This window comes from Sylvia atricapilla, chromosome 1, assembly GCF_009819655.1.
Source record: "Sylvia atricapilla isolate bSylAtr1 chromosome 1, bSylAtr1.pri, whole genome shotgun sequence".
NCBI lineage: Eukaryota > Metazoa > Chordata > Aves > Passeriformes > Sylviidae > Sylvia > Sylvia atricapilla.
Window position 1 is genome coordinate 68398805 of NC_089140.1, and position 12900 is coordinate 68411704.

Consider the following 12900-nt stretch of genomic DNA (forward strand, 5'->3'; position numbering starts at 1 on the left):
GGGACAACAGGCACTTGATGAAGCTTTTCTCTCATCTGTAGGTTTGGTTTCTGGTGTACAGAGGAGTAAGAAGCTCTTAAACTGCCTGGACTGTCAGTAAATAGATACAGCTGTGTATACCCACAACAGTACTTGTATTTCTTGACACTGGAGCAGTTCTAGGATTAAACATTAGACAAACTGAGGTTGTTTTACTGAGTTAATACATGCTGCCTCAGGCCCTTTGGAGAAATAACACTGTATCTGGTTGCCAGAGTAACCTTGCCTTGAAATTACCTTGCTGGGTTGCACTTGAAGCTGTTGATCATATAGCTTTGAGTCAACAGACTAATCTAAACAGTTTCACTGAAAGAGAAGACCTTGGGCTTTGATAGTAAAGACCTTCCTTTCAGCTGTGACACTGTAGCAGATTTCACTAGTATTCAACAAGTCTAGCATCTAATTCTTAGTGTAATTACACTCTGTCTCTAGCTAATCCTTAAATATAGTCACCCAAGTGACACATTTCACTACAGCTCCCTTACTAGAAAGTAGGACACCATCCTACGTATCTTGCTGTTGTTTGTAGTCTGATTTTTTTTTTCCTAGAGGAAGAAAACCCAGAAATAGAAATATTCTAAAAAAACCCCATGTTTCATAAATCCTCCATGTCTTGTTTGCCAGTCATAATCATTAAGTTTTTTTAAAATCCAATCATCATCTCAGTAGGAGTTGAGAAATACAGAAAAAGGAGATAGTGAAAGATTTGAAAGGAAGGTTCAAAGCTTGGTAGGAACATTATGTCAGATATAAGGGAGATTGAGTGTCATCCTGGGCCTGGGACTGCAGTACCTATTTTTGTCTATCTTTGGTCTTCAGCTGTATTTATTGCCCAGGAGACCTTTCATTATAAAAACTGGAGCTGACTGCTATATGCCAAACAACAAAGAGGTGTTTTCACACGTCTTTGTGGTTGCAATTTTTCTGTTTCACAAAGAAAGCAGAACCACTGGAAGGATTTCAGATTAGGTTATCTGACTGCCTTAACCTCTCTGAGTGTAGATTTATATTTGTCCATTTGATGAACAATACATTAGGGCTAAATGTCTTGCATGAGGCATTCTGTTTGGAAGAAGTGGGGATAGATAATACAGATTTAGTGGCATGCAGATTAAGCCACTTATAATGACTGATTTGTGTTGAGATATAAGTTAATCATATAAAGCAATCTATTTTCATTTCAATAGATCAGTTGTGGCCTGAAGGGAAGCATTCTCCTCTGTTGACAATTAGAGCTGATGGTGTTAGGAAAGGGAATAATCTCTTCATTTATTTATTTATTTAAATCCCTTTGTTAGATGTGTGGTATTTTTAAGCATGTTAGTAGAATGTCTTGAGCAAGGCAAACAGTCAGTGCTTGACTGCTGTTAAGTGCAAGAGGGTAAAGATAAATAAGGTTGTAAAAACAACAAGGCAGCAAGCAGGCTTAATTTAAATAGAAATGGCATGAGTTGTGGTAGCACTGGGACACCCTCTCTCCTAATTTCTCTTCCCTGTTTATTTCTCAAAGCTCAGTCTAAACCAGTGTAGCAACAGTGTTGTGGAAATATAATCCAGCATGTGGTCTGATATTTCAAAATTCTTAATGGGATTGTAAGCTTTTCCAGTCTTTTAAGTTGGAGCAATAATGATTTTCCTGTTCCCAAGATACATGAAGAGCCTATATAAATCAGAAACTGGGTTGCACTCAGCATACAATGGTCCTGGTGACGTGATATCCAAGAATCAAACCCGAGCTCCATCCTGTTGACAGGTGTATCTTTCCAGAAGGTGAAGAACAGAGTAAACTAATAGGATTTATAACCTGAGAAAGAAGAGAATCCAGATGTTTGGGTCTCCTGTCCAGTGAATTCCCTGCAAAAATAGGACAAACCTCTAATCTGTGCAGGGAAATCTGCTCATGGATGATGATATCATGTGCTTCACAGCTCAAAAGTGTGTGGTGCTAGTAGATTTTTCTGTATATGCAAGTTCTACATGCTTAAAGAAACCATGATGGACTGACAGAGTCCTTATAGAATGCACTACTGCAGAGCACAGCTCTGGTGCCCGGAGCAGCTCTGGGAAAGTAGTGCAATAAGGACAAAGTTGGGGCCTCTAACAATACTCTCTGCATTAGAAAGAGCTCTCCTCTTGTTTCCTTTGTCCTTTGCCCTCCCTGTAATCCCCATAGCCAAGTTATGTGTGAGATCAGGATGAAACCTAGTAATGGCTTTCAGTAGGGTAAGTTTCAGGGTTGTTCCACAGAAATCGGTTTCAAAACACACCCTCTCTCCCACCCAAAAGAACCTGAATGCAACCCCCACATCTCATTTTTTATTACTATTTTGTAATTAAGAAGGGCTGTTAATCTATACTAGAGTCTGCCTCACAGTGGGAGGTGCTTTAACTACTGCTTTCTGTTTAATGGAGCCTAATATTTTTGTTTGCTATAGCTCTGAGGAGGTAAAAACTTCTCTGGAGAAATCATGTGACTATCTCCGATTATTATACACAACTTTTCTCCCAAAGGATGTTATTCTACTTTTCCTCTCCACATTAAACCATAATGAACAAATCCTTTTAGGGACTATTCACAAATGGTAGCCTGTACATGAGTTATAGGTAATATTATTCCTCCAAGCCTGTTCATTGTAGGGAAGGCGCTGTTTTCATTTACAAATAATCCCCTTCTCAACCTTCCCATTTGTTTTTTCAGCTGCTTCTACATTTCCACAGAACAAAGCTTGTGACACTTTTGATGCTTCATATGCACCTGGAGTAATTTGAGTAAGGTTATTTTCCCCCTGCCCCCTTTCTTCAGCTAAAAATAAACCTCTGCAGAGAAGGAGCTGATTTTGTATGTGACTTTAAAAAAATATTTTTGAGAATTTTTCACCTTCCAATCTCAAGTCCATTCATACTAAGCACTGCCTTTTGATAGCTCAGCGATCACCTGTCCTGGTGTGTTTGTTATTTATTAAAATGGGAAAGAGCAGACTATCTGTTCTCAGATAGTTTAAATGAGTCTTTAGCTTGCCTACAAGAAAATTCAAAGTGGAAGCATTTGGTCACAGGAAAGTGCCTCAGGACATGATGCATTTTGGAAAAAGACATTTCTTGGCCCTGAGTCTCCTGGACACTTGTCCAGCTGGAGCACTCTGAGCATTGGAAACCAAGGCAGAGGGAGGGTGTGGGGGATGCTGTGAAAGCCTGCCCATCCCCAGACGTTCTGCCAGCAAAGAACACTGTGCAAGTGATAACTCCTCTCCCTGGGAAGTTTAACAAGAAGTGAACTGTTTCCCTGCTCCTAGCTTCATTCCTATTTTAAGTATTTTATTTGTCAATCTGCCAGAAAGAAAAACTGTGCCTCTTTGAAGTGTGTGTATAAGAAGGCTATCTATTTACAGTATCTAGGTAAAAAAGAAATAATTTAAGAGTAGGTCATTCCCTCCTCTCCACTCAAAGTCGTTTTTCCCTTACGGGCAGAATTCCACTTGTAAGGGAAGAAATCAAGTTAGCTCTGTTAAATTCTTGTTTATTAACATTTGGTTCTTGTAGCATAGAGATTTTCCAACTGGTCTCAATTTATCCATATGTCATCCTTTATTCCTTTATACTCAGGTTATTTTTCTGCCTTGGCTTCTTTAGAAAGCTTAAGGCATAGTTTTTTTGTTGGGCTTTTTTTTTTTTTTTTTTTTTTTTTTTTTTTTTTTTTTTTTTTTTGAGGGGTCCCCCCCTTTCTGGCAAGAATGCATCTATCTTTGGGGAAAAAATTTAATAGTTCAGTTTAAGCAGAATGTGAAAAAAACCACTCTTGCTCCAGAGGATGAAGTGGCTACCCTGGCAGAGGTTCTGTAGCTTATTCAGTAAAAGGTTCTGAGTTGTTTTACAGTGAAAAATGTTTCCACATTTTCCATGAATGTCATAGAAAGACACTGCCTGCCTCCATAGTGAATAATTAAACAGGCGTTTCAAGCAGAATTCAAATGGTCTCACAACAGCCTATACAAACACTTAATGAAATTCAAGCACTAACTTCTTACAGCATGCTTCTCTGTATCCAGCATAATGCTGGTCTCATAATTAATAAACTAATTGTGTGGCTGGTGGTTTGTGTTTTTTTGGTGGGTTTGTTTGTTTGGGGTTTTTTGGGGGGGAGGGGTTTGTGGTGATTTGTTGTTGGGTTTTTGGTTGTTGTTGTTTTTGAGAGGTTTTTTTCAGCTAAGAAATTTCCAGCTCCACCCTAGCAGACAGGGATTAGAGATTTTATTGGCATTGAGAAAACTGCCACTTCCATAGGCAGGGCTGATTCAGTATCCTCCAGCTGCTAGAAAGGATGGTCCTATTCCCCTTGCTCCACTTCAGGTGTTACCACTGTGTCATCTCCTGAACCAGCTTCAGAGCATGTCTGACCCAGTCTTTTCCTCTTAACTTCACAGTTAAGGGCAGAAAATTGAAGGGGTAGAAGAAGGTTTTTCTTCCATTAGGTGGTGTGCCAGAGGGAGAACTTGTGCAAAGAAGGAGGGAAACATGGGCAGCTGGAAGCAGGAGAGAGCAAAACAAGGTATTTGGCTGATTTAGCCACCTAGTGCAACATCACCCTGAACTCTCCTGCAGAGAACCCGGGCAATTTGAAACAATGTACACTGAATCCCACCTCAAACTACTGCATCTCTTAGCAGACCTCACAAGATGTAGTTCAGTGTGTCCAGTATCAGTTTGAGTTACAAGTAACTATCAGGTTGCAAGAAAGCAAGGAGGCTAAGGAACAAAAGAAACAGTAACTAGCAGATCAAAGTCTATCTGTACCTTGTTCTGGATGATGCGCAGGAAATGAACTGCCTTGGTAAACATGATATCAGCATTTCATTTATATTGATGCTGGACTCTTAATCATCTTTTGACTGGAGGACCCAGTTTGTAGGATATCAGATGTGTTTCCTCTACTGAGCAATCTAAAAAGGTAGCTGCAGCCTGGATGGGGGCAGGAGCCATCTGGCTGCTACCCCATCACATCTGGTGTGCCAAGAGGAAATAATAAGAGGCTGGATTGTTTTGCTTTTCTTCTCAGTAAATCGCTGCCTGATGATGATGACCATATTTCCCCCTTTTTGGAATCATTTTGTGACATGTGATCGTGTTTATTATGGCAACTTTGGAAGCCAGAGAACTGGAGTTCTGTTTGCTGTGTCCTGTAGAAGCACCCTTACAGAAATGCATGACTCTCAGAGGTTATAATCTAAATTCACAAGAGGAACCATATGGTGTGGAAGAAACATTAGATTCATTGAGAAACAGTTCTCCCCTCTAAAGGTGCACGGGTTATTTTAGGATTGACAGTGTCCCAAATTGCTCTGTAATGTGATTTTCTCTCACATGCTTATCCTCTTCTCCTCTTTTGTTCTTGGCCAAACACACAGACCCTTAGGTATAATAAACATAAGTTCAGAGTGTTCTACAATGAAACTGTGTTTGCTGATTCATAAAAATATGCTTAGCGTTGTTGTATTTAATAACTTCCAGCACCTGCAGTGAGTTGTAATATTGAAATAAAAATAGATTCTCCTTTTAGGTATGCTATTACTAGCATTGAAATCGCATTCACAATTATTCCATCCTCTTGCCGGTAGAATATTCTTCTATCTTAATGCATATTGCAAATGATTAAGCATCATGTTCCAAAGGTCACCTCATACGGTCCTCATCAGGTGGGAACATCATAGTTACCAGGTAGAAGGTGAACAATAAGGTAATGAACAGAGCCTGTTCATTCGAGTACCAACAGAAAGACTCAAAAAGCCATGTAGTCTCTGATATACATGCCTGAGCAACACATGATATCACCCATCACAAATGACTGAGAATAAAGCCATGGGAAGACATTTTGTGTGCTTGAGAAGCTTTCCTATTTGTACACCTGTGATTTTTTCTCAAACAATGGGAAATCACAGACAGACATGAAAATGTTGTGGTATCCCTGTTGCCTCCCTTGTGCATCCATTGCCAGGCTCCACTGTTGCCTTGGAAACTGGGTAGGCAGGGCTTGATGCAGGCAGGGAGGAGGCTGTGGCAGAGTTTCAGCTGCTGAGGGGCCCACGGGTGTTCCTGGGCAATGCCTTGCCTTTGTATCAATGGGAGAATTTGGGCTTTCATCTGCAATTCTGACAATTCAGAATTTACAGAGCTATATTTTAAAAAACAAACAAACAAACAAATAAAAAACCACTCACAAAAAAACCCCACAACAAAACCAAACAATAGGGAACTTCCATATCTATTTAAGTATCCTTGATGGTTAAGATTTGTTGAAGTATTTACCATAATGGAAGGTTCTGAATTGACATTCAAGTAGTTGATGTTCACTTATTAACTTGTTCCAAGGACTATAGTACAGGCATATGGGTGGTTGACTGTGATTTGACTTGATGCTGAGCTCACTTCTCTTCCCTTCAACTCTCCTCTCTATATGCAAAAATTCCATGCAAGTTTTTGTTCAGTTCACTGTGTGTTCATGGATGTTCAGCACTGCTGAAGATGAAGGAACTTGTACACATTAACATGTACTTCCCTTTAAGTACCCAGAATAAAACCTGGAGCTACATCCCCACCCTGGAAAAAACAGCGGGAATCTACAAAGAGACCAATACTACAGTATCTAAGAATTAGTTTCCTAATAAAAACTCAGAATTCTTAGTGGAATAACTCTAAAGGAGGTCACTGTGTGCATGTGGGAAGACAACATCTCAGGTGTGCCCAGGCGTCTTTAAGAGAGGAATCATGATGCCTCAAGTTGGGCCTTTGTGGATTGCCAGGAATAATGTGGCATCCAAAAAGCTCTTCAGTGTCTGTGTGGATCCCTCAGAGATGCCAGAAATACAATTGTGTTGCAGTTCCACCAGTGGTTAGAAGAATGTAACTCCTGCTGCTGCCCAAAAAAGTGGGTTATGCCTAGAGCAAGTACAAATGTATATGCATAAGTGGTGTGAACAATAACGAAGTGCCTAAGTGATTAAGTGCTGCTGAAATATGTCAAAGGAAAATACTGGCGACAGCTGGGATATAAAGAACACAAACTCCTAAAGAATTTGGTGAAAAGATCTCAGTGCCAGCACAGTCCTTGATATCTTGTGATTGCAAAAGCCACATGGAGCAGCATCACACTTAATTCCCTGTGTTGCAAAGCTTAAGCCAGTCTGTGCACATGACATTACACAGCAGCTGAGGTTTCTGCACTAGGGAAGAAAATGAGCTACAGTTGATAAGAAAGTCAATTCACTGGGGGAAAGTGAGAGCTGCTTTTGAAAATACAGCCAAAGCACTTTTTCAAGGTCACAGCAGCCAGATTCCAGGCAAAGACATGGTACTTCTTTAGCCAGTAGTACTTCCTGCTGTTGATGATGAAAAAAAAAAAAGAAGACTGAAACTGGTAACATTATGCACTGATTTTTATAGTGTTAAGCATAGCTAATCTGAGTATTATGTAAACAATTCTGATCATTTTGACTTTATTCTTGATAGTGGCAATGATTTCCCACATTAATTATTACCTCATCATTGCAAAAATCATCTTGTTTTGAAGGTGTTACAATTGCAATATAATGCTACAGCGTAGTGTCAAATTGAGATGAATAAACAGTCTACCTGATGTCACTGATCACACACAGACTCCCACTCTTTTCTTTCCCTTTCATACAACCACACAATTGTGGAGGTTGGACAGAACCTCTGGGATCATCTAGTCTAGTCCTTCACTTTGCCTGACAAGGCCAGCTACAACAGGTTAATCAGGATTGTCCCTCCTAGAGTTTTGACTATCTCTGAGACTGGACACACCACAATCTCCCTGGGCAACCTGTACCAGAGCAAAGTGGTTTTGATTTTTATTATGTTTAGATTTCTGTATTTCAGTCTGTGTCCATTTCCTCTCCTGTCACTTTGCACCTCTGAGAGGAGCCTGGCTCCATCTTTTTTACTGCTTCCCATCAAGTATTTATACACACTGATAAGAATCCCCTGAGCCTCCTCCAGGAAAACTGGTGCCAGCTCTCAGCCACTCCTTGTATGACAGATGCTCCACTTCTTTAACTGCCTTCATGGCCTTTCTTTGGACTCACTCCAAAATGCCCATCTCATACTGGGGAGCTCAGAACTGGATCTAAAACTACAGATGCATCTCACCACATCTTATCCCCTTCCTTGACCTGCTGGTAACAACGTTCTTTAAACAAGGATGTTGCTGAACAACCCTTGCTGTTAGGGGACACTCATGTTCAACTTAGTGTCCATCAGGATCTCCAGGTCATTTTTGGCCAAGCTCCTTTCCATCTGGGTGGTCCCTGCCGTGTACTGGTTCAGTGGGTTGTTCCTTTCCAGGTACAGGACTTTACACTTCCCTTTGTTAAACTGCATGAGGTTCCTGTCAGGCGGTTTCTCCAGCCTACTGAGGTCACTTTGGTTTTGGCAGCACGACCCCCGGGTGTATCAGTCTCTCCTCCCAGTTTTATATCATCAGCAGACTTGCTGAGGGTGCACTCTCTTGCCATTTAACTCACTCATGGAGCAGTTAAAAGGTGTTGGCCAAGGATCAGTAGAGCACCAGTGCTGGCTTCTGAATTTCATGTTGCTGATGTCAAGCCCTTCAGCCTGGCAGCTCAGCCAGTTTTCACTGCATCTCACAGTCCATTTATCTAGGCCATATCTCATCAGTTGGCCTACAGGGATGCTACAGGAGAAGTTCAAAAGCCTTCACAAAATAAAAATGTTAACTATGCTGAGCCTGTTGATACTTGGCAACATTTTAGAGCTTGCATTACCATGTTGTCCCCCTAGTGCTTTAATGTTGTGCTTAAGGTGAGCTCTCTCCAGTTCCATTATGCTGAACACAGGGTACATTGTTTTCCATCCTCTTTACCAGCCTATTCCTTGCTTCATTGTGGGCTGTCATCTCCCTTCCCTGGTGCTAGTGTACAGCTGTCCTTAACAGGGTAGTCAGATGGGTGGCAAAGCTACTTTCACTTCTGAAAAAAAATTAGAGCTGTAAATCAGGTACTTTTTTACAATCAAGTTCAATAATTTCTGCACAATCCATTTTAGACCCTGCTGAAATTTGTTACAGATGTTCTCCTTGGCAGTAGTGCAGATACAGGCATGTATCACAGCTGGTTCAGTTGTGTTTTCCTTGTCCTTCCTCTCCTTGGTCATCCACCATGTGCTTATCTCAGTTTTTTTCTATGAGAGATCAAGCAGAGAGGCTACTGGCAGGATTCAAAGTTTTCCAAAATGAGGTGTGTGGCAGGTGTCTGGTAACACAGAACAGAACTTCACTTACAGAAAAGAAACATATCCCATTCCTTGGTGTGTTAAACCTCTATCACTGCTGGGTAACTCCCAGAAAACGTCATTCTTTAGCAACAGCATAAAATCTCATGCCAGCCCTCTGTGTTCCTGAAATTAGAGCCTCACGTATACACGTTTATCAGCACTATCTAAAACAGATTTTATGCTTGAAAGCGGCTGTGGGCTTCAACATCACCATCCAATGTCTGCTTGCTTCAGGTGCCTGAACTATGGAAAAATTATGCCCGTGCTTCAAACACACTGAAACATAATTAAGCAGGCCTGAGCTAGAACACAGGCTTGCCAGTGCTACTAAAACATAGCAGCATGCGCTTTGCTGCTATGGTATAGTAGAAGCGAAGGAAGCAAGGGGACGTGTTCCAACAGGTGTGCAAAGACGGGGGACGTGGTTTTGTTTTCTTTTTCACCCCAAGATTAGCCCTGTCGTATCCGATTCCGGCCTTTTCCCCCATGGCTGAAGGCGAATTTTCCTCGGCGCCCCAACAGAGCGGCGTTCAGCCTGCAGAGGAGCCCGCAGCCCGCCTGTCCCGGACCGGACCGAACCCAGACACGGATCCCGACCGAAGCGCAGGAGACAATGCCCGGGCCCGCCCCGCGCCATTCCGCCGCACGTCACCGGCGGGGCGGAGCGCGGCGCCCCATTTAAGGGGCAGCGAGGGGCGCGGCCGCCGCAGCAGCGAGTGCGGGAGGCGAGGGAGGCAGCGGCACCAACTTCGGAGATAGGCACCATGCGTGAGATCGTGCACATCCAGGCCGGGCAGTGCGGCAACCAGATCGGCGCCAAGGTACGGACGGGAGCGGGAGCGGGGCGCTCCCGCAGGTCGCGCCCCGCGGGCGGAGCCCAGCCCGTCGCGAAATGAAAAGCGAAAACCCGGGGTTTGCTGAGCCGTGTGAGCTGTGTTGCCCGTCCCTGGCCCTCTGAGCTGCCGCGGGGCTGGGTGGGGCAGGGATATGCCCGCGCTGCCGTCCGGCGTGCCCGGCCTTCCCGCAGGCAGCCGCGGCCATCCGCGCCGCCTCGCCCCTCTGCGGCCACGGCGCCAGCTCCCGAGGGAGGGAACGGGAGGGGTTTTAGTGCCACACGCTATCACCACTGAACGTGTTGCCATCTTGTAGTGGCTACAGGGTCTTGAGCTAATGCTAGACAATGGGTAGACACCAAATTGTTAGAGCCAGAGACGGTCACCATTTGGATACAAGCTACAAAGGAATTAACTTGCACCTCAATGCTCTGGCTGTTCGTCAGCCTCCTGCTAGTTCAGCTGCCGCGGTCAGCGAAGCCCTTGTGCACTGACTCACCTTCCCACCCGGCAGCTGCTCTGCCATGCAAGGGAGTGGTCAGGGCCGCGGAATGCATGGGCTTCGCAGAGGGTGTGTGATTGGCACCGGCCAGCTGTTTCCACTGGCACTGGAAACGGCTAATTGCCATTTTTCAAAAATTTTCTCTAGTTCTGGGAGGTCATCAGTGATGAGCACGGCATTGATCCCACGGGCAGCTACCATGGGGACAGTGAGCTGCAGCTGGAGAGGATCAACGTCTACTACAATGAAGCTGCTGGTAAGTGCCTGCTTCCTCAGATGTCCTCAAATAAATAGGGCAGGCATGACAGTTCTTTGAGGCTGGAAAAATCCTTGAACAAGAGCTGTCATCTGCCAGTGACTCCTCTAAGAGACCTTTGTTCTCAGAAAGGCTCTGATAACATGGTAGTCTTGATTGTGACAGTGCCTCTCCAGAGAAATGCACGGAGGTGGAAGGGAGCCCAGCAGGGCTCCTGTGACACTGGCTGCCGACTGCCAGGGGGCTGTAACGCTGCTGCTGGTTCCTCCCACAGGTAACAAGTATGTCCCCCGTGCCATCCTCGTGGACCTGGAACCCGGCACCATGGACTCCGTGCGCTCCGGCCCCTTTGGACAGATCTTCCGTCCTGACAACTTTGTCTTTGGTGAGTGACGGTGGGATGGAGGAATTCCCAGAGTAGGAACTGTGCACACAGAAAAAGATTTGGAGTGAGCAAGTGGCCCTGGGGAACCTGAGTCCCCATAGCAGAGTGGGGATGGAAGAGAGGGGAGGAGCCCGTAGGGAAGGGGCAGCTGCATCATTCTGTGTGTTTGTCCCTGGGGCGCTAACGTGGCACTTGGCTTGTGGTCTGCCCCGCAGGTCAGAGCGGGGCCGGCAACAACTGGGCCAAGGGGCACTACACGGAAGGCGCTGAGCTGGTGGACTCCGTGCTGGACGTGGTGAGGAAGGAGTCGGAGAGCTGCGACTGCCTCCAGGGCTTCCAGCTGACCCACTCTCTGGGCGGAGGCACGGGCTCCGGCATGGGCACCCTCCTGATCAGCAAGATCCGGGAGGAGTATCCCGACCGCATCATGAACACCTTCAGCGTCATGCCCTCGCCCAAGGTGTCGGACACGGTGGTGGAGCCCTACAATGCCACCCTCTCTGTGCACCAGCTGGTGGAGAACACGGACGAGACCTACTGCATTGACAACGAGGCCCTGTATGACATTTGCTTCCGCACCCTGAAGCTGACCACCCCCACCTACGGGGACCTCAACCACCTGGTGTCGGCCACCATGAGCGGCGTGACCACCTGCCTTCGCTTCCCCGGCCAGCTGAACGCCGACCTGCGCAAGCTGGCGGTCAACATGGTGCCTTTCCCGCGGCTGCACTTCTTCATGCCGGGCTTTGCCCCGCTGACCAGCCGCGGCAGCCAGCAGTACCGCGCCCTGACGGTGCCCGAGCTGACGCAGCAGATGTTCGACTCCAAGAACATGATGGCCGCCTGCGACCCCCGCCACGGCCGCTACCTGACGGTGGCCGCCATCTTCCGGGGCCGCATGTCCATGAAGGAGGTGGACGAGCAGATGCTCAACGTGCAGAACAAGAACAGCAGCTACTTTGTGGAGTGGATCCCCAACAACGTGAAGACCGCCGTCTGCGACATCCCCCCGCGCGGCCTCAAGATGTCGGCCACCTTCATTGGCAACAGCACGGCCATCCAGGAGCTCTTCAAGAGGATCTCGGAGCAGTTCACGGCCATGTTCCGGCGCAAGGCTTTCTTGCACTGGTACACCGGCGAGGGCATGGATGAGATGGAGTTCACCGAGGCCGAGAGCAACATGAACGACCTGGTCTCTGAATACCAGCAATACCAGGACGCCACTGCCGATGAGCAGGGCGAGTTTGAAGAGGAAGGAGAGGAGGATGAGGCTTAAGCCACCTGGTATCAAGGGAACTTGTGTAAAGCAGGCATGCATCTGGATGACTTCTGATAGTGGTGGTGAAGCATGTTTTCTAGAAACTCTGTACCCAAGTATCCTCTCAGCATTTGTGACTTTGCCAGATTTCTCCATGTAACTGTTCTGAATCCTAATTCTTATGATGTTTTTTGTCTTTTAATATTAAGAGCATATAAAGGCATGTATTCAAGATCATGGTTTGTGTCTTTCTTAACACCTCTATTGGACAAAGAACAGCTGTTCAGCCTGGGTGGTAACAAGTAAGTTCCAAGGCATGTCAGA

At 45.4% G+C, this 12900-nt stretch overlaps 1 protein-coding gene across 1 annotated transcript; it reads left to right on the forward strand.

Annotated features, from left to right (window-relative positions):
* Positions 1-10042: 10042 nt before the first annotated feature.
* LOC136365093 (tubulin beta-1 chain) lies at positions 10043-12808 on the forward strand. Its single transcript, XM_066325393.1, has 4 exons — positions 10043-10163; positions 10825-10933; positions 11208-11318; positions 11534-12808. The coding sequence occupies exons 1-4, from the start codon at positions 10107-10109 to the stop codon at positions 12592-12594; spliced, it is 1338 nt and encodes a 445-aa protein (XP_066181490.1). The 5' UTR covers positions 10043-10106; the 3' UTR covers positions 12595-12808.
* The last annotated feature ends 92 nt before the right edge of the window (positions 12809-12900 follow it).